We start from the raw sequence: 19,998 nt of genomic DNA on the forward strand, positions 1-19,998 counted from the left end.
GGGAGATGCAGTGAACAAATGCACTAGACCAGCACCCAGCCTCAATCACGACCTTGTAGCAATGATCAGACTCAGAGTCCTGGGGTGAGAGGATGTTATCCAGTCAGATAGACACCTTGAAGTCACCCGAGCATGTTGAATCCCTGATTCTGCGCTGTAAATATCAAGGACTGGTCAATGGAGGGGGTTAGAGGGGAACTTGCATACGAAGAGGAGTTGAACACCATGACGCCACCGTCTCCTTTCCAGAAGAGCTTCCTGTGATAATAAGGAATTGTCCATGGATTGTCCATGATAGTACTCCGCGAAAATCTGCAATTGAAACTGTGTAATCAGTTCAATACGGAGTAAATACCCTGTGATTATCCAAAGCAGCTACTATTAGTAAGTACAACAGGTACTTCTCCCACAGTAAGTTAACTACTAACTACGGAGTACTCCGTACTAACCTACTAACTTACTCCGTAAAATCAGCACCTTTTTACTGCTCACCGCCCGCAGATCCCTCTCTCTCCCCCTCCGCGCCCCCCCTCTCTCTCCCCCAATCATCCGGAAGACGGACTTCATCCAACCGCACACTGTCTCTGTCCGGCTCTCGTCTCCTCCTCTCTCTGGCTATTGCGCATACTCCCTGTCCCGATAAACTCATCCGGAGTTTCGGATATCCTTGCGTGTTGCTGCGCTGCCATCACCTTTCCTCATCTTGGCGATGCAGCTGTCGGCATCCCGCAGTCCTCCTCCGTCTACTCAACCTCAACCTCCCTCCTCTCCTCATCCCAACCCTACCACCACCACCACCACCTCTCTCTCTCCTTCTCCCACCGTCACCAGCGCTGCGGTTCCACGCCCATCGGTTCAAACCCCATATCGGTTTTCGAGTGACATGAAAGGTCGCGCGCCTCTTCCGGTCCCCTCCGGTCCTCAATCACTCCAGAACGGCCATTCCCGCAGTCCTTCCGGCTTCGACATGGCTGCCCGCAGTCCTCCCAATCAGAGCAGTAAGTTTTGCAGACTGTTTCTTTTCCATCCCTCCGCACCACGCTCGCTCATACGGCCCCGTCTCTCGCTGTCCACCTATAGAGCGTGGCTTCGAGCCTTTTCACTGAATACACTCATGGTCCTTCCTTCTTGATTGAATGGCTTTCTACATGCTCATGGACTATCAATGGCTAATATGTCCTCGAACGTTCCGCCTCAGATACCAAACATGTGCCTTGCAAATTTTTCCGCCAGGGCGCTTGCCAGGCCGGGCCTGCATGCCCCTTTCTTCATTCCACGGATGCCGCAATAGATTATGCGCCTTGTAAATACTTCACCAAGGTACTTAGATGGGCCATCTTTCCTGAGCTTTGCCCGAGCTTATGTTCTCCGAGACCCTCTTTTGGCTGATAGTGTGAGTTTTGGATCTAGGGTAATTGCAAGTTTGGAGCGAAGTGTGCGCTGGCGCATATTCTGCCCGACGGCCGACGTGTCAATCGCCCCAATCCAGGAATGGGACTGGGTGGCGGTCATCTGAATTTGGGCGGCCGTGTCAATCCTCAAGCCTACGTGAACCAGGACTCTGCTTTGACCAATTCAGTCTTGTCGCAGCAGCGGATGAACGGACATGATCCAAGATATGCCCCTCAGCTTCCGTCCCAGGACGAGTATACTGCCTTACAATCACCACCGCCGCCACCACCACAACAGCTGCCCTATGATGCAATTCCTACTATCGATACCGGGTTGACGTCCGACACGAATTCCAAATACGGGTCCCCGGTGGACGATGTACGATTTCCGATGTCACCAAGCCATCGCCATCTCACCGCCTTGGATGCTCCTCTTCCAGCGTCTTTCGACAGCCAGGGTATCTCACATGCTGCACGCTATGGTCCGGTAGCGGCCTCTATGCCGTCGAAGTTCGGTTTAGAATTGTCTCCTCCGGCGCAAAGAATTGGCGCCCCACCAGACGCCCTTCGAAACCTTCGAGACGCAGCTTACGGGCCCGATCTTAGGAAATCATCCTTCATTGGCTCATCGCCGCCTACCCTACCGGAGGACGGAATGGGGCCACGCTTCCTTCATTCGCAGCGCCCCATCAAGACACGAATGCTCTCTGCAAGTGTGCCACGGCCTACAGCTCTAGATGACTGGGACGACAGCAATTTTCCAATGGAAGAAGACTATTTGCCGATTAATTTGCACGACGATGTTCTTACTCCGCAAGAGCGACTCCGGCGCCTGTCGCGCACGGATCACGACCTGAGTTCCAGCCATCGTGAGCTCAGCGGATTAGGCATGACTGGCACCAGTTTCTCCAAAGTTGGCTCTCCCCTAGCCTCTAGCCCATCTCGCTTTGGGGCTTTGTTTGCCAAACAGCGGCAAAAGCGAGAGGAAGATGCACATGGTTCTTTGACACATATTGGCTCTCCGTTGAGGGAATCTTCGCTGAACCTAGGCACTAGCCCCGGTTTGGGACCTATTGGCAGCCGGCAAATTTCGGGAGACATCTCTCCGTTCGTCTCTAGTGCCCCTCGCCAACCATCGATGTCGATGATCTCCCAGCAGCTCAGTGGCATGTCTCTTCACCCCGGTCCTCCTCGCAATACGGCGTCTACAGGCCCTAGCAGCCGCCTGGACCGTACCATTTCGTCGCCGGTCAGTACCAGCAGAATTGACGAAGAGCAGAGCGATTTAGTCTTCTCGATGGAAGAAGAAGAGAACAACAAAAGAAGCAGCAGTTCATGGGATTCTCAGAAGGCGGACTCAAACAGCGACGTGCCCACCCCCACGAGCAATGCAGAGTTCCAGCCTTGACCCGTTGAACATGCCATCGCAACTCGATTAATTTCCGATACTTATAGCCTCATGCTACGTTAATCCCTTCTGATGGGAAAGAAGGAAATCTTTGGGACCCTAAAATTGACACGCCGTTACGCCAGAAGAAAACCATAGCATCTCAGGTGGGTACCTGTTCATGAATGAATATGTCCACTTACGTCGGCATTCAAGATTACACCAAAGTATTTGGAGGACGTCTTGCATAGAGCAGTTGATTGAATTCCGGAGTTATACTGCATCTGCGTCTCATGACGCTAGCATGTCTTGCATTATATGATTTCTTTTACAAGTAATGGTGAATCTGTAACGTGGCCGGGTCTTCCCTCGTTTGTTTTGAAAACCCTACTTGGTCCTACTCTTTTATCACTCGACATTTCTATCTTGAGCCTCTGGTCTCACTGACCTATTGATGATCTTTCTTTCCACAGGGTCCGAAGCAGGAGCAGAAACAACGGCCGGAGCAAAGCAGAAGCAAAGTATCACTGTTATCTTCATCTTGTGTACATTCAACTGGCATTGTCCTGTTCTTTTAATCTCTGTGCCTATCTCTTACGTCTCGTCTATCTCTCTGCGACAAACGTGCCTACGGCATGGTCAAGAGAAAGAACATGACCTGAAGATTTTTTGTCAATTCTTTTCTGTCTTTGTTCTTTTCTCATACATTTTTTCCAACGCTAATGCTGAGATGACCACTATGTAAATATGAGTATGGTGGGGGTTTTGATAAATGTACGGAATTTACCTGTCCTTCCGGGTACCTTACAAGTGCAATCAATTTTGCTAAGGTGACTTGAGATTTATCGATTTGGAGGGAAAGGAATATATGCATACTCCTTTGGTTAACCGATACAATAAGTCCAACAGACAGGGCAAAGACTTTCTGGTTTCTGTTGTGATGATGCCTAAAACTGCGACAGTGTATATGAGCTAATCACCAATCTCGAAGCTCAATGCAGCCACTTCTCATTCAGCCACGGTTCACTCGACAGAACCAGTCTGAGGTGTTTCATTTATCACCAAGGACATTCGCCGACCCACAGAGATTATATTCGCCGTACACCAGCATAAATATATCGTTCCCTTAGTTTCTCGGGTCACCATCAGACATATACATGGCATTACCTTTTGAGACTGATAGAAGAAGCAGGGTCCTGTAAGTGAGCCTGGATGTGCGTCGTCTTTTCTCGTGAGATATGATCGGCCGGTTTCCGCTGCTCATGTGCCCTGGTATCCGCCTGCCTGTCACTTTCTGCTCCGTCTTGATATAAAATGTCGTAAAGCTTGTCTGTGCCTGCCATGATTTGACTTGCCATGGTATCCAGAGCCTTGACTGTGAGCATCTCTACTCGACTCGCAAGAGCAACTTTCTCATCCGCTCTCTGGCGCTTGGCGGCCAGTTCCCGTTCCCTTTGGTCTTGAGTTCCCTTGCGTTTCTTGGTATCAACTAGTCTGCGCCGTTCTTCCTTTGCAGCCAAATATTTGAGGGAGTGTCCTAGTCTCTGTTGGTACGATGGGATGATGTCTAGCGGTGGGATTGAGAAGAACAAGACATGGCCTTGGTCATCACAGTGAAATTGTTCACGGACATTTGCCGGAATGGCAGCGTTTGCAGTATCACTTAGGTGAAATACTTCGATGGGTCGAGGGGTATTAGGATTTAAGGATGTTGCCGTCGACCCATGCAGACGGTTTCCTTGATAGGGCATGTAAGATGTTGTTGTGTGGGTGGCTTGAAAGGGATTGGACACAATCGGCGCTTGATAAGCACTAGAGTGCGGTGTCTGCGGCACGAGTCCGCTAGAACGTCTCGGTAAACCATTCTGGTAGGATTGAGTCGGAGGGACTTGAGGCTGAGGGAATGCCATCGGCGGCCCCGGGGCTGGCGAGTCCCGGGTCGGAGGCAAGGGTGTGGCTGGAGAGCGGGCGGTAGCAGGCAACGCGCCCGCCGCGGCACCGGTACCTTGACTCTCTACACTAGACCGCGGAGGAATCTGATTAATCGATGATTGCCGAAGAGGAGCTGGAGGCAGAGTGGGTTGTGGCAGAGATGGGGGTGGGGAAGGGGTGGGCTCTGGAGGTGGTGATTCCTAGAATCAAGGTGGAAAGGTCAGTCTTATAAGCACAAGGCTAAGTTGAAAACTTGGCTCACATTCTCATCACGCGGGCGGCGATGAACCGCGCCAACAACAGGCGGTGCGTTCTCTGCCCCCCAGGTCGGCTTTGGGAGGTCATCAGTTTCCTTTGCATCGCTCTTCAGTAGATGTTTGATCGGGCTTGGAACCTTCTTGATTCGCCGGGGAACGTCGAACAAATCCATCTCATAGTCCTTTTCTCTGACTTCATCGGGCAGACAACTAGCCCAGGTTTTGATCTTGTTCAATTTATGCTTCTCTTCATTGTAGCGGGCTTCGCAAACGTAGACATCTTTGTTGGGAGGCAGGCCCCGGGGCCGTCCTCGATTGTAACGCGTGAAGAACATGACGAAACATCTGTCAACAATCTCTTCAACTCGATGATCTCGGTACTGTCCTGTCTTTACCACTTCGTTGGGGTAGAAATGCTTCTCCACATGGTGGACTGTTTGTTCAGGGCGATAGTACCAGCAGGCATTAATCCATTTCTCTCCCTCCGAGTCTTGCCATGTACGATATATCTGCGCAACGATAGGCTTCGTCACGTCATTGAGATTCTGGATATGGACCCAATCACCGACCCTCCATAACTCGGATTTGTGAAGAATGCCGTCAGGTAAAGGCAAGCGACCATCCTCCATCAGGTATTCACTGTCTGGCTTCTTCTTCTCAAGATCAGCAAGTTTTCGCGCTTCCAGTTGCAAATCAACCGCATCTTTATAAATTTGGCTGTCAGACTGGTTATAGGCCTTTGCGTTGTTGAACATGAGCTCCATGTCTCTCATGAAATGGTCTACCGAGTTGTATTTCTTTCTCTTTGATTTGCGCTTGACGATGTCGATGGCAATGGGTTCTTTAGTCTCGATATAGTAATCCGGATACATTGCCTTGTCGGGCAGGCGTTCGAAATGGCGCACTTTGAGCTGATTCCCAGGCCCTTTCAGCTTGCGGATCCCCTTAAGAACTGCTTTGATCCTTGCCTCCATGGGGGTATCAACACGCGGTGGTCTGCCTCTCTTCTTTCTCACTTCCGGATCATTGAACTTCTGGCCGTCGTCTTTAACCCCGTCACGTTTGGTGCTTGCGCGAGGACCCTTTTTCTTTTTGCGTCGACTTTCTTCGTCGGAATCTTCTTCCTCATCGTCATCGTCATCGTCGTCATCTTCTTCTTCATCCTCGTCAGGAAGTGGATCGGCTTCCGGGATCTCCCCAAGGTCCGGTAGTTCGGCTTCTTCTGCGGTAATGATACCTTGTTTGACCAGTTTCTCAAATTCTGCAACGAAGACGTCCTTAATGACTAGTGCATCTTCATAAGCTTGAGATTTGGGACGATTGTATGTCTGTGCATTATGGGGAATCTAGTGCGATAGTCATGTCAGTTTTCGACAACCGGCGACCTCCTATAAAACAAAGTGAGGCATGCATGGGGCATAAGAATGACATAATACATACTAATGCGCAATCGCGTACAAATTCGGAGAATCCTTTGTATTCACGTTTGTTGATCTTTTGTTTCAAGATGCTGAGGGCCATCGGTTCCTTGATAATGTCATAATAGTCGGGAACGAGGCGCTTATTTACACTGCGCTGAAACAACTTAGACGGATCATGGCCACTATATTTGTTTCGAAGTGGTCGGTTGATTAGCTGAAAGAATGGACAACAATATTATGCGGTGCAAAGCGCATCAGTGGTGGAGAAAGCTGCAATGAGAAGCGTTGGACTCACTCCTCTTCTCTGAACTCATAGATCGCCATGACAACGTCCATCATGGATCTGAATTGTTCGTCTGACACAGTGCTGGTTGCGACCGAACCATCGTGTTTGGCTTCATCCTCAATTGACTTCACAGGCTCCTCAGCAGCAGGTTGCGCTTGCGACGGCTCGGAGTTGTTTGTCTCCATCATTCGATGATAGCCGCAACCACGGGGCGAGGGAGCGCAGATCAGGACCAAGCAGATATTTCCAAACTACCACCAACGTGAGCCTAATACTTGGGGTAGTTACGGCAAATGACGGCAATACGGAGGGGACGCGACATAGACCAAGGAGAGTGAACGTAAAGAAGCGAGAAGGACGAGACTCAAGTCAGCGAGTATGCTGAGTCAGCTGCTGTGTATCAGTACACATCATTACGTACAGTCGTAACAATTACTGTGTACCGTACTCCGTACGTATCCGGTAGTGAGATATCTTCTTGAGTACGATAATGATCAAATTCCATAGCTTGCTTCCTCAACCTTCAGCATTATTCCGAGTGATTGGAACCAGATGTTCGTCTCAACATCTATACCTTGCGGATTGTTCAGTTCAAGAAAGACAATCATACAGCTCAAGTCTTGGCAGTCTCAAATCATCTCCCCAGGAGCCTCTGCGTGCCTATAGGGCCCTATGGGTATCAGGCTTCATCCCTCCTAAGACTTCCCAGAGAAGGATGAAGGATCAACAAGCATGCGCGCAGCAAAGCTTTGTGCTAAAATTCATTTGGATTACTCTTCCTGGCACATCTTGAAGGACTCTTAGCCCTGTGTCAGGTTGAATAACTACTGTACTCAGTAACTACCTAGTTAGCTTGCCGCGAGCGACATCTGGCGCGCTCGCCAGCTATGCGCCCCCCGCCCCCCTCCCAAACACCCCACAGCACCTTCCAGCCGATCAGCGATACCTACGGAGTACGTACTCACATAACAACTATCTGAGCTTCCATCCTTAAAATTTATGGCAATCGTCGTCCAACTCGATCTAGTCCTACAGGCTGACTTACCAAGCTATCAGTCAAACGTCACATCACTCACATTCACGCAGAAAGACAGACAACGCAGTTTATGAGGTCAGTCCCTTGTCCGTCCGTCTTCAGTTGGAACCACAATGAGAATCCGAGTCCGCGGCCCGGCTGGACAGTCAACTATCTCGTTAGACAACGATGCAACTGTCGACGTACTCCGCAGACAGATCACAAATTCAACGGGACTGTCACACTATGAGGTGAAATACGGTTATCCACAAATCAGGCCTCTCAATCTTGAGAGCTTTCCAGCAAGCAAGAGGCTTTCCGACCTGGGATTGACTCTAAATGGCGAACAACTAATTATTACAAGAAAAGATGGCGGCATTCTCCCAGAGACTAGTCAAGAGCAACGCGAGAGCACTACAAGGCAAGAGATATTGAGAGATCCGTTTGTCGAAAAGGTTTCGAATCAGGGTCCCGATGACCCGCCGGAAATCCCGTCACCAGAACATCATGGCACCTTTGTGCTCCGGATCATGCCTGATGATAACTCATGCCTATTTCGTGCCATCAGTAGCGCAACCATGGGAGGGGTAGATGTGATGACCGAATTACGATCTGTTGTCGCCCAAACGATACAGGCGAATCCAGGTTTATATACCGAGGCGGTGCTGGAAAAAAAGCCGGACGATTATTGCCAATGGATTCAGAATGAGGACGCTTGGGGCGGTGGGATTGAACTCAGTATCTTGAGTAAACATTTTGATATTGAAATCTGCTCAATCGATGTGCAAAGCCTGCGGGTTGATCGGTTCAACGAGGGATCCCCAATGCGGTGCATTGTAGTCTATTCGGGAATCCACTACGACACGATTGCTCTCTCGCCCTCAAATCCGCCCTACACTCATACAGATGTCCCCGCGGAGTTCGATACCAAAATGTTTGACGCCAATGATCCTTTCGTCCTCGAAAAGTCACTGGCACTGTGTAAGGTTCTGCAAGAGCGGCATTATTACACGGACACTGCCGGATTCCGTCTCCGCTGCAATACATGCGGTAGGACCTTTGTCGGCGAAAAAGGCGCTACGCAGCATGCAGAACAGACGGGACACGTCGACTTTGGAGAAGCCAATTGAGAGCCAGAAAACTTGAGGGAGGTATGGATTTCTTTATGCCCGCCATGCTCAAATTCAAGGGATTCCCTGGCCACCCACTGTGGACAAATAGATACTCTAGGGTTGCTTTCATTGCAAGTGTTAGACCTTGCAATCTTGGTCAGCTTAGTCTGTACTTGCCGAGCTAGTTGTTTCATTTGTGCATTCTCACTGGCAGCCCTTTTTCAAGCTGCTCATTCTCCTCTTTCTATCGATCAACGCAGGTGTGACGGCCCCGAGGTCAATATGTCTGAAAGTCTACAGGTGGCCCAGTAGCTAGTAGTCTACTCATGGTGAAGCACCGGTGGGCTTTTGAATACTCTTTGCTATGCCATTGCCATACATAATTCTTCCAGGATATATTATATCATTGCTACCTCGTCTGCTGCATCATCTGCTTCATCATCGTCTTTATCACCCTCCTCGCCGGTATCTCCGCTGTCATCCGGATTCCCGCCCCATTCCACGTCGTGATCTATGGGGTCAGCAAAAAATTCGTGTTGCAAGGCTTCTTTAGCGCTGAGGCGCTTGTAAGGGTCTAATTCCATGAGCCCAGCCAATAGACGAGTGGCTTGTTTTTCACTCTCGGTCAGCTCCTCCACGCAACTCGCCCATTTCACAAGCTTCTCCCAGCTGTAACCCTTTTCTCCAATAGTTGGAATGTTGGTTTCAAATATTTGCCCATGCATTGCTGCCGCATGCTTCATGCGACGTGTGCCGAATATGCTGGCCATTTCGATCATAGCGTCGACATCATCAGCCGAGTTGAAGAATGGAAATCGACGACCGAGTAACGTCAGAAGAATGACACCGGCCGACCACATATCAATTTTAGTTGTTTGTGAAGTGCATTTGAATAGGACTTCAGGCGCACGGAACCCCCTGGTTCCTGCTCGATTGGCGCGCCTTGAAGGACGGGAGTCATTTTTTGGATATCCTAGAGATGCAGTATGCTGAGACGAGACACAATGGGTATAGTAATAGCTTTGAAAAAATCTATTGCGACGTATTTGGCCCGAATTTGCACACAAGCAGGTACCGGTATACTCCGAGCCCTCGCGCTGTGATGGTAGATCAGCACTTGAACCCCGTGCCAATGATAATGAGAGTGCGCCTGTACTTACTTCGGCAAGACCGAAGTCCACCAATACGCCCTCTCGGAGTTCAGGGTTGTAGAGAAAATTACTGCAAAAGCCAGCGAAGTGATCAGTACCTTCATCAGAGCAGCCAAAGGACGTGGCCATTGGGGGTAAGTATCGGAACATGGGTCCTTACGTCGGCTTGATATCGCGGTGGAGAATATTATGCTTGTGAACCGAGTGTAAAGCAGTAAACAAGGATCGAAAGTAATGTCGCATGTCCGCAACCATGAATGTACGATATTGAATACGAAAATCGGTGTGCGGAAAGAAGGGCAAGACTGCTACGACCTGGTCCTGATAGCGAAAAGCAGTAATTAAGGGACATACCGATCGACAGCCTCGAAGATCGTGGAGCAGCTCGAGTTCATTCTGTATGCGAAGAGGACTGCTCGTAACATAGATCTTCTTCAAAGCAACGTATCGCGGTCTTCGTCGCTTCGCAGAATATGTCGGACTTTTTTCTCCGTCGACCGAACGTCGCTTAGATGGAGGGTTCACCCAGTTGCCGTCTTTACTGTCCTGAAACGTGTCCCAGTCATTTTGATAGTGATCATACAGGAGATCCTCTGCTTTGTAGACCGTCGAAAAAGTCCCTAGGTCGATTTGCAGACCGGGTTAGAAGGATTCTCAAGTGTAACCGCACACAGTAGGATAACGACAACCAGTTCACACCATACCTTCACCTATGCGGTTGACCAATCGAAAGCGATCAGATATCCCTGGGAATGTTTCTTCTAGTCTCTTCATGTCCTCTTTCACGGAATCGTCAACATCCTCCTCATCATGAGGGTCAAACTGCTCGAGAGCATTCCCGTCTGCCATGTTCTCCAGTGAAGATTCGCTAGTTGCCATGGTGCCATTTTGGGTCTCGCACTCTGACCCTGAGCGAGACAATTCTGGCTGCTGTACACCGGAGACCTCGGCGGGCGGAGCGTGAAAGGCGGACATGACACCAAAGCGCGCGACAACGGGTTGGCGCAACTGCGAAGTCCAGGTCGAAGTTATCCTGGCATGCAGGCGTCCAAGCTCTGAGAGAACGACAATGGCAAGGGTACCAAGAATCGACGTCGCGTTCGGCGATTGGTCTATCTCCAGCAGTATTGGCTACATTCACCAAGCTGGGGAGGATTCGGAGTTGCTCGAGGCTGCAGGGCCGCGGTACAAGAATACCCGCTCCGGTAACACTCTTGTTTATTGTTTACGGAGTACGGAGTACGGAGATATACCCAGTGCCAGTAATGTTTAGTCGTACCGAAAGAACCACCGCCTACCCAACCAAGACTAGTCACGCGGATACGTACCGGTAGTTACGTGCTGTGTTGATAGTGACCCGGGCGGTACCCTTATCAATACCTCAAAGCGGAAAATCGCAAACAAACTACGGAGTACTATCGCCTGTTTTCTTCTGCTCGCTCCCCTCCCCTCTGACCTCAGCTCTCTCCTCCCATTTCCCCATAATAACGCCGCCCACCTTAGCAACATCTTCTTCATAATTTTGTCCTCCTGCTGCCCGCACAAGTCGCGTGTCCTGCGAGGACTTTCCTCGCACGTCACTCAAAATGGAAGATCGCGTTCAGTTTGACATCAATGAATCGCTCAAATTCTACTTGAGCGATCCGGCCTCCGTGCCTACGCCCGATGCCGACCCCGAGCTGCTCGACTGCGAAATCGATCCAGACCAATTGACACAAGTCAATATTGATAACGTTCTTAATCCGATCGTGGATGCTGTCGCCGAGAACCCGGAAGGGCTTACCCGGGGGTCATTTTATGATTCACTGCAATTTCTGTTGAAGTACGTCCTGGGCTCCCTACCCAAAAGCTCTTGATCTTCCGGTGTCTATTTCTGAACTCTTGAAACGCCAACAGATTTTCTGCCTTCTCCCCCACCCGAAATCTGAGTAAACTCCTAGATCTTGTCGTATCCGGTCTATCAATTGAAGCAGATATAATCCATGGCGATCTCGAATCCGATGAGCAGGACACAATTCAGCAGCACAAAAGTTTGCTGGAGATGTATGGGTTTCTATTGCAATGGGCTCTCTCGGCCGTCGAGCTGAAAGCTGCCGAAAAGCCAACGGAGGCTGCTCCCGCTAGGCGAGGCGCAGGCAAACTTACTAAGTCCAAAACTAGTACCAAGGATGGGAACTGGGACTGGACAACGCAAATCCAGGCCGCAATGGAGACTATGTGTAAAGTGATGAAACTCAAGCTCGGCAGGATTTTCCTGACGACCTCGGACCGGGATACGTTCATAAATTTGTTTACTCGCTCTATCTATCTGATTCTCGAGAGTGAGCAACGCGTCAAGAGCATGAATATTCGGATGCATGCCTTTAAGGTCCTCTGTATTGCTGTGAAACACCATGGACATGCATTTGGTAAGTTTCTCATCCCAAAAGTCAAAGCCGTTGCTGATGGGAATATCCAGGGGCGCAGACATCTATCGTACAAAGCCTGACATATTTTGAACACTTATCCGAGCCTATGGCAGAATTTTTGCACATTCTTGCCGAGCAATACGACTACCCCCAGCTCTCGGATGAAATTTTGAAGTACATAAATGCTATCATTATCCGTCTTTGACATTGGCTGACTGAAGCTAGGGAGCTTGGGAACAAGGAATTCAACTCCAACGATACTCGCGGACCCAAGTCGGTGTCCTCTTTTATCATCAAGCTCTCAGAGCTGGCACCTCGCTTGATCATCAAGCAAATGACTCTTTTAGCTAAACAGCTAGACAGCGAGGTTTGACCCCTACCATGAACTCACAGCCGACTTTACACTGATACGGTTCTGTTCGCAGTCCTACACCCTCAGATGCGCAGTGATTGAAGTTTGCGGTAATCTTATATCCGAACTCAGCCGTCAAGAGGAGAGGGGCGACAATTACAAAACGCAGATAAATGCTTTCTTCGACGTTCTAGAGGAGCGCTTTCTCGACATTAATCCTTACTGCCGGTGTCGTGCTATTCAGGTGTATATGAGGATCTGCGATCTGGAACAGAAATTTCCAAAGCGGCGGCAAGCCGTAGCAGAGCTGGCTGCGAGAAGCCTAGAAGACAAAAGCAGCAATGTAAGACGGAACGCCATCAAACTGCTTGCAAAGCTGGTATCAACGCATCCATTCAGTGTTATGCATGGTGGGCAGCTTTCACTTACGGAGTGGACAGCTCGACTCGATGGGGTGGACACTGAGCTGAACGCGTTAAGGCCCCCCGAAACACAAGGCTTCGAAGGTGGTGATGCATCCCATGTCGACAGTGCGTTGTTGGATGACGCAACCCAGTTACCTGAAGATTCCCCATCTAAAGCTACGCGTTTGACCGAGGAAGAAAGGGCAGCAGCAATCAAACATGCTGCGGAGCAAGCTGCGACGTCGGAATTACTCACACGCCTCCAACTTACAAGAAAATACTACAACGAGGCTGTCCGCTTCATTCAAGTCCTTCATTCGGCCTCCCCCTTAGTTGCTCAGCTCCTGTCGTCGAGGAACAAGAGTGAGGCCATTGAAGCTATGGACTTCTTCGTTGTTCTTGATGCGTATAGGATTGAGACTTCCCGTAGTGGGATCCGCCGAATGTTGCGACTTATTTGGACCAAAGGCAACAGCGACGAAGGCAAGGGAGTTCAAACACATCTGATAGACTGCTACAGGGGACTTTTCTTTGAAGCGCCGGACTCATTCAGCCCTAATGATGCCGCGAACTACATTGCACGCAATATGATCAGTTTGACCTTCGGCTCGACGCCTGCTGAGCTCACTTGCTTAGAACAACTATTGAGCACGATGATGAAGGCGGGCCACATACCGGATACCGTCATCTCAAAGCTCTGGCAAGTCTACGGCGTGCAAAAGAAGGATATATCGAAGACCCAACGTCGAGGTGCCATCATTGTTTTGGGTATGCTGGCCTTGGCGAAACCCGAAATTGTTATCAAGGAGCTTGAGACCATGCTACGAATAGGCCTTGGAAGCCTTGGAAAATCCGACCTTGTGCTTGCGAAATATACATGCATTGCTGTGCGGCGGATGGTGCCCGGTCGTCAGGCAAAATCCAAAGATATCGGCATACCGAAGTTGACCAACGATCATCCCGTCCTTACGAACCTTGCTGCTATTATAGAAATTGTGTCCATGAGCAAAGAGTGGTACGGAGTGGCAGAGCAGGCTATTAGCGCCATCTATACATTATCGAAACATCCAGATGTGCTATGTTCAGATATTTTGAAACGGAAAACTAGATTTGTCTTCCAGGCTCATGCTCATAGGTCTTACTCCAAATCACCCCCTGAGCCACAAGAACAACAGCCTGATACCGCTTCGACTGAGAGCCAAGCAGCCGGACGAAAGACATCTTCCGCCGGTTTGTCACAGTTGCTATTTGTCGTTGGCCATATTGCAATCAAGCAGATCGTTCATCTAGAGTTGTGTGAGCTTGACTTCAAACGCCGTAAGGCAGAGCAAGAAAAGAACAAACCTGCACACCCCTCTATCCAAGAAGATTCCAAAGAAGAGGATAATGAATTAGATCTTATTGGTGGGACGACTGAAGACGACTTTACAGACGCTATGGCTCATATTCGCGAGAGGGAATTGCTCTACGGGGACAATTCGCTGCTTTCGAATTTCGGCCCTTTGGTTACAGAGATCTGCGCCAACAGCAACATTTATTCTGATCGAGATCTTCAAGCAGCAGCGACTCTCTGCATGGCTAAACTTATGTGTGTTTCCGCGGAGTATTGCGAGAAAAATCTCCCCCTTTTGATCACAATCATGGAGCGGTCCGACGATCCTATAGTTCGCAGTAACGTCGTCATCGCTCTTGGAGACATGGCAGTCTGTTTCAATCACCTAATTGATGAGAATACTGATTTCCTCTACCGACGATTGAATGACGACGATGCCTCCGTGAAGCGCACATGCCTCATGACCCTCACTTTTCTGATACTGGCGGGCCAGGTCAAAGTCAAGGGCCAATTAGGCGAAATGGCCAAGTGTCTTGAGGATGAGGACAAAAGAATTGCCGATCTAGCGCGTATGTTCTTTACGGAACTGGCCACTAAGGATAATGCTGTTTATAACCACTTCGTGGATATGTTTAGCCTGCTAAGCGCAGAACGTAGCCTCGAGGAAGCTTCATTGAAACGCATTGTCAAGTTCCTAGTCGGATTCATAGAAAAGGTAAGTCTTTCAGCACTATTTTCACGTGTCACCCTTGGTCGCGGAGGAATACTAACTATGCCTCGCAAAATCAGGAGAAACATGCGCGACAACTTGCTGAGAAACTAGCTGCGAGACTGCCGAGATGCGAGACTGAACGCCAGTGGAGTGATGTTGCTTATGCTTTGTCTCTGCTTTCCCATAAGAATGAAGAAATTACCAAGACAGTGGCTGCAGGCTTCAACAAGGTTGTTACTGCAAATGCCTGAGCTGATTGAGCTATTTCTCGCAGTAATGCCCCTTCATTACTCTACCGAATTGCTTTTCTTTGTGAACCTTATTGTTCTCACAAATGTGTACTCTGGTTTGGATGGAGATGTGAGAGATGAAAATCCCCGATATTTGGCCTGGTACTTCGATAAGGCGTTTCCAGGGCAATGTTTTCTTTTTCCTTTTTCTTTTTGGCTTCTCGAGGGTTTTTGGTTTGTTGCTGTCCCGTGTCGAATGTCAATTTTTACCGCAATATACCTAGTCTCCTGCATAGCTAATTAAACACGTTCAATGATCAATCAAAATAGCGTGGTCTGCGAATACTTTGTCTGGCTCAATGGAGGAAACACAGAGCCCGGTTCCGGTTCGAGCATAGTAGCTTCACCAACTACTACGATGAAATTAGAAATGTCTATCTAGCTAAACTAATCCTTGTACTATATATAATACTCACAGACTTCACAATTGCGCAGATAAAGAACAGATTAACGGGCACCCCGTATCGCGTATTCGATGTCCAAGTAGAATAGAGTCTTGATGTTCAGAGGAGATGGCCAACGCATCCACAGTATCCAGCTGTCGGGATGATGATGTCATTAGACAGTTGACCGTTCTTTTTGAGAATCATGCGCCTTTTGTTTCACCCTCTTGCAATTTATAGTCACGATGATGTAAACCTTCGAGTACCCTGATTCCTTCTTCGGTCAATTCAGGCTTACCCAAAGGCGTAACAGCTCCAGTAAAGAACCGAGGTTGCCATGTTTCGTTCATCTTCTGACGCTCAGCGGCCTTCTGTCGTTGGCGTTCTTCTATATCCTGCTTGAGTTTGGTTGCCTGGCTATATCTTTTGTCCAAAATAGCTTCAGTGACAGCCGACCAAAACTTTCGAGATTCATTGGAGAGCTGCTCCTCCTCCGGAGGCAAAGTCTTTGCAACCGGAAATAGAGGAGTGATATCGATCAGAAGATTCATCTCATTGGAGCCAGCCAAGGTGTAGAAAATCTGCCCATGCCACGAGCCGCCGATTTTGGCAAGAACATCCCCATGAGGTACATCTTTGATCCTTGTGACAGTGTCGTTGTCAGGATCGTAGCGGAAAATCACGCCCTCAACTTTGTTTTGAGCGCGTCCAATCCAACCCTCTTCCAAATATTGCAGAATGACCTTGATACGTGTTTGAGCGCACATGATGTGGCATGTATCTGAAACCGTAACGGCGAGCGCTCCTCTTAACAAGCCACCCAAATGAGCTGCCGGATGAGTCAAGTGATACTCCTCATTATCCCTGCTCTGAACATTGATGAATATTCCCAGGTTATGTTGTCCTGGAGTGACTCTAATGCTGGTACCTGTAAATTTGGCACTGATTTGATCAAAGCCACGAGCCGTAACTCCTCGCACTGGACAATCGATGTAGAACGCTGATACTGGAGGATGGTGCGAGGTCTGTTCTGTCAGGTAGCATACTGTGATGGGCTTGCCAGTGCTGTGATTTGAGCTGGGAGCCGTGTCTATCGGGATCGATGTGAAACCAGGCGATACTTCAGGAAGTGTGTTTTGCACGTCCCAGGTGCACTAAGATATGTACCCCAGGTCAATATATGTAATTAGACACTTGTGTCACGTTCGGTCTGACGCACCCTAAAGAACTCTCCGAGTGTGGAATTATAGGGCTTGCATGGCTTGCCCTTGATATATTTCTATAATGTGAATCAATAAAACTGCCGACTAAGCTGGCCAACAATTTGGAATGACACATACCAGGTCCTTAGTGAACCAGAATCTCAGAACCTCGAGCATTCGTCCCAGAGGATCTTCTGACTGCCCGATACTATTATATCCTGTCAGAAACAAGCTCTATTGATGGGCAGGCTAATTTGCTGACCTTGCAAAGGCCTCCGGTCTATCCAAGTAGTTCCAGTACTCTGGTCATTCACAAAAGAAGTCAGCGAGATGCTCAGTATGGAGAGAGAGTTCAGCCATGCGGAGAAACGACGACTTACCCAAATTGGGAGTCGGCTCCAGAAGATGTGCGGGCAACGAGAAGCGAACGGAGGCAATGTCAGCCACTCCGACAAACCTAGAAGTGCAAACCCAATTGTCAGCGCGTACAACCCGAAAGACGAAGTTGGGCTCAAATACTTGCGAAGAATGGATAAAAACGTCTTCAACTTGGACGAATCATCTGGCGTCTTCTCGGACGATGTAGAAGAGGCTATAGAGGACATGCTGAAGGTGACGTCTCGTAGGATTGCGAGGTAGAAGATGAGATGAGGAAAGCGATGTCCTGAGTGTGGTTCGTGTGGCAAGGACAAAACGAACAGGGATAGACTATATTTGGATATAGCAAGAAAAGGAAGAGATATTGAAGGCTTATTTGTCCTAGTCAACTCACGTCCGAAGGTCTTTGGGTCAGTAGGCGACAAGAAATCAAGATAGCTGAAGAGTGAAAGGAAGAAGTCAGCCGAGCCAGAGCAAGTGCTACTTCTAGAGCAGACGAGTACACATAGACCAGCCAGGAGCACACGAGATTTAGAGCAAGCACGAACGAACAACAATAACCCCCTTTGCACCAAGGTTTTCTTATCACCGACGGCGGGCGCGCACTGGACTCCAGGCGGTGACATTCATATACTGGTAGAGCGGGGGCCAATCTCCGGCGGTCAGTCTGTACGTCACCAGTGATATTATATAATCAAGAAAATGCCAAAAACAATCGACAAGTAAATAAATGGAATAGATGAAAATAGATTGAATTCGAAGAAGCTAAATCAAATGTATAGACAAGGGAACTCTGCTCGTCTAAAGGATGCAAGACATTTCACAGTGGAGATAATTGGTGCAATTTATGAATTGATCCCAAGATCACAACAACTTTTCAATGACTTGCTTGTGGGCTAAGAGTCGGAGCCATGTGCGAATAGCAGGACTGTAATCGTACCTCCGACCCTCTGCGTAATTCTCGTCAGCCTGCCGAGATTGCTGTTCTTCACGGATAGACACTCGTAATTGACGCTGATCATGGGTAAGCTTGTTCCATAGAGATTCTAAGTCCAACATTGTACAAGTTCGATACTCCTGCTCTCGACTTGCAGGGATGGCCGCTCGATCGATCATGTCTCTGCACAGTGTGTAGGACTCATCAGCCTCCAAGAGCGTTTTTCCGAGATGATTGACAGCATCGAAGGCTAGTGCACCGCCCGTGGATGTCAAACGCTGGTTTATCACTTCGAGAGACTTAACATTAATCGCCAGCTCAGTGAGCAGGCCAGGGAGCGGGTCTTGGCTAAGACTCAGAATCGAAAACTCGATCTGACCTTCTTCGTACTCTCTCATCTTTGTAAGAATATTAGGCTTAGCTAGGGCCAACCAGTCATCGTCAGGTTGACAAGTTCCTACAGGTGCATACGGTCAGCATTGTAGCGTGTTGTGGACACCAGGCTATCGTACCAAGCACTTGGGGCTGACGTTCCAGCCCGTCGAATTTCCAGACTCTACCTAATGCAGCAACATAGGCAATAAAATGGTAGATCGTGTCAAGATCTTTTTGGTCGACTTGGTTGCGAGATCGCTTTGATGTTGTCTCAGTCTTGAGCTGGTGATCAGCGTTGAGTATATCCATTTTCCTGTTGCTGGTTTAGAATGACCGTTTGAAACTATACATGGGGCTTAATTTATGAATACCTTGCAAATGAATTGTGTATCCTCTTGATAAATTCATAGTTACTGATTGCAACGCCCCGGAGCGCCGGTGTGAAGGGCATAGTAAATTCTTTGAAGGATTGCAGATTATCTCCAAGGTCAATGTCTTCAACATTATTGATGATGTTCAGAAGAGCAACAGTGGCACAGGCATTCGTCGCTGTCTATTTTCATGATCAGTCCTGATAAATCTGGCTATTGACACGGGACAAGTTAGAGCAACAGGCAGACCTGATTTGCGAACCACAACCCCTCTGGGCAACTTGCTTCTTGTTTTTCTGGGTCATCCTCCCGCCAGCGGGACAAGAATATCAATCCGTACACCGGCTTGCTATCAATTTCATGAGTTGTTCGTGAAATAAGCAGTACATTAGTGGCAGGACTCTCACTTCAACGTCGCCATCATGTCCTCATCCAAAGATATAACCTCCTCAACCTTGACCCCCTTGACGCCAAAATCCCGAAGCATGACATTGAAGAGCGCCTGAAAACGGTCGATTAGCCTGTGCCGTTGAGGACGTTGTCCGGATACGTACAGGCTCAGATTCTAGTTCGCAGAATCCCTTCCAATCATTCACCTCAACCATGCTAATCTGCCTGGAAATGGTCTTTAGTAGCTGTTGGAGATTTTACGAAGAAAGTTGACCTGCTTGAAAGGTAACTCGGAAAAAAAGGCTGCGAGTCGGGATGATCAAAGAGGAAGTCTTCTTGTCCCAGAGCATTCAAGATTGTGAGTGGTTCTGTAGCTGAGCTCTGAATATACTGAGTAAATCTTGTATGTACTAACTGACTGTACTTACGTTTTCGCTAAGTGAATAAGAATGATTGTGTCAGTCAAGCTAACACCAGGCACACGGAGCACAGCAATGGTTGCAGCCTCAAG

General features: G+C 48.8%; 7 protein-coding genes across 7 annotated transcripts; 3 read left to right on the forward strand and 4 right to left on the reverse strand.

The window, feature by feature from the left end:
- Window positions 1-883: 883 nt before the first annotated feature.
- On the forward strand, window positions 884-2,799 carry BP01DRAFT_377294 (putative spindle poison sensitivity protein Scp3; the record flags this gene model as incomplete). The annotated part of the gene is made up of 3 exons (XM_025577003.1): window positions 884-998; window positions 1,199-1,320; window positions 1,411-2,799. 3 exons carry the CDS (start codon window positions 884-886, stop codon window positions 2,797-2,799), a joined length of 1,626 nt encoding a protein of 541 aa, XP_025427116.1.
- An 865-nt stretch (window positions 2,800-3,664) lies between these two features.
- Window positions 3,665-6,995, reverse strand: BP01DRAFT_426601 (putative RSC complex subunit (RSC1)). The gene is made up of 4 exons (XM_025579801.1): window positions 6,684-6,995; window positions 6,408-6,570; window positions 4,973-6,313; window positions 3,665-4,910 (listed from the first exon to the last, which is right to left on the reverse strand). The coding sequence occupies exons 1-4, from the start codon at window positions 6,860-6,862 to the stop codon at window positions 3,942-3,944; spliced, it is 2,652 nt and encodes an 883-aa protein (XP_025427117.1). The 5' UTR covers window positions 6,863-6,995; the 3' UTR covers window positions 3,665-3,941.
- Window positions 6,996-7,645: 650 nt separating this feature from the next.
- Window positions 7,646-9,009, forward strand: BP01DRAFT_186355 (ubiquitin-specific protease OTU1). The gene has a single exon (XM_025570907.1). It carries the CDS (start codon window positions 7,824-7,826, stop codon window positions 8,817-8,819), a length of 996 nt encoding a protein of 331 aa, XP_025427118.1. The 5' UTR covers window positions 7,646-7,823; the 3' UTR covers window positions 8,820-9,009.
- A 164-nt stretch (window positions 9,010-9,173) lies between these two features.
- Window positions 9,174-11,148, reverse strand: BP01DRAFT_328467 (serine/threonine protein kinase CDC7). Its single transcript, XM_025572946.1, has 4 exons — window positions 10,657-11,148; window positions 10,113-10,572; window positions 9,962-10,022; window positions 9,174-9,898 (listed from the first exon to the last, which is right to left on the reverse strand). Exons 1-4 carry the CDS (start codon window positions 10,925-10,927, stop codon window positions 9,200-9,202), a joined length of 1,491 nt encoding a protein of 496 aa, XP_025427119.1. The 5' UTR covers window positions 10,928-11,148; the 3' UTR covers window positions 9,174-9,199.
- A 223-nt stretch (window positions 11,149-11,371) lies between these two features.
- BP01DRAFT_360715 (condensin subunit YCS4) lies at window positions 11,372-15,667 on the forward strand. The gene is made up of 6 exons (XM_025575973.1): window positions 11,372-11,774; window positions 11,849-12,360; window positions 12,411-12,534; window positions 12,586-12,727; window positions 12,786-15,164; window positions 15,239-15,667. Exons 1-6 carry the CDS (start codon window positions 11,539-11,541, stop codon window positions 15,410-15,412), a joined length of 3,567 nt encoding a protein of 1,188 aa, XP_025427120.1. The 5' UTR covers window positions 11,372-11,538; the 3' UTR covers window positions 15,413-15,667.
- A 370-nt stretch (window positions 15,668-16,037) lies between these two features.
- On the reverse strand, window positions 16,038-17,641 carry BP01DRAFT_306518 (putative oxysterol binding protein (Orp8); the record flags this gene model as incomplete). The annotated part of the gene is made up of 6 exons (XM_025572242.1): window positions 16,038-16,988; window positions 17,054-17,113; window positions 17,175-17,244; window positions 17,299-17,338; window positions 17,417-17,493; window positions 17,556-17,641. The coding sequence occupies 6 exons, from the start codon at window positions 17,639-17,641 to the stop codon at window positions 16,038-16,040; spliced, it is 1,284 nt and encodes a 427-aa protein (XP_025427121.1).
- Window positions 17,642-18,278: 637 nt separating this feature from the next.
- Window positions 18,279-19,702, reverse strand: BP01DRAFT_386717 (ubiquitin C-terminal hydrolase 37; the record flags this gene model as incomplete). Its single annotated transcript, XM_025577685.1, has 6 exons — window positions 18,279-18,808; window positions 18,864-19,039; window positions 19,098-19,279; window positions 19,347-19,446; window positions 19,505-19,599; window positions 19,652-19,702. The coding sequence occupies 6 exons, from the start codon at window positions 19,700-19,702 to the stop codon at window positions 18,279-18,281; spliced, it is 1,134 nt and encodes a 377-aa protein (XP_025427122.1).
- Between the last annotated feature and the right edge of the window lie 296 nt (window positions 19,703-19,998).

Source organism: Aspergillus saccharolyticus, assembly GCF_003184585.1.
Source record: "Aspergillus saccharolyticus JOP 1030-1 unplaced genomic scaffold BP01scaffold_52, whole genome shotgun sequence".
NCBI lineage: Eukaryota > Fungi > Ascomycota > Eurotiomycetes > Eurotiales > Aspergillaceae > Aspergillus > Aspergillus saccharolyticus.

Bases quoted from the DNA above. Each gene is read 5' to 3' on its own strand.
- BP01DRAFT_426601 (XM_025579801.1), bottom strand. From the start codon at position 6,862: ATGATGGAGACAAACAACTCCGAGCCGTCGCAAGCGCAACCTGCTGCT. The intron at 6,571-6,683 runs GTGAGTCCAACG...AAACAAATATAG, and splicing joins TATGAGTTCAGAGAAGAGGA to TGGCCATGATCCGTCTAAGT. The intron at 4,911-4,972 runs GTGAGCCAAGTT...CCTTGATTCTAG, and splicing joins GCCGCCCGCGTGATGAGAAT to GAATCACCACCTCCAGAGCC.
- BP01DRAFT_186355 (XM_025570907.1), top strand. From the start codon at position 7,824: ATGAGAATCCGAGTCCGCGGCCCGGCTGGACAGTCAACTATCTCGTTA.
- BP01DRAFT_328467 (XM_025572946.1), bottom strand. From the start codon at position 10,927: ATGTCCGCCTTTCACGCTCCGCCCGCCGAGGTCTCCGGTGTACAGCAG. The intron at 10,573-10,656 runs GTATGGTGTGAA...AAATCGACCTAG, and splicing joins GGTCAACCGCATAGGTGAAG to GGACTTTTTCGACGGTCTAC. The intron at 10,023-10,112 runs GTAAGGACCCAT...TGGCTTTTGCAG, and splicing joins CACCGCGATATCAAGCCGAC to TAATTTTCTCTACAACCCTG.
- BP01DRAFT_360715 (XM_025575973.1), top strand. From the start codon at position 11,539: ATGGAAGATCGCGTTCAGTTTGACATCAATGAATCGCTCAAATTCTAC. The intron at 11,775-11,848 runs GTACGTCCTGGG...AAACGCCAACAG, and splicing joins TCACTGCAATTTCTGTTGAA to ATTTTCTGCCTTCTCCCCCA. The intron at 12,728-12,785 runs GTTTGACCCCTA...TTCTGTTCGCAG, and splicing joins CTAAACAGCTAGACAGCGAG to TCCTACACCCTCAGATGCGC.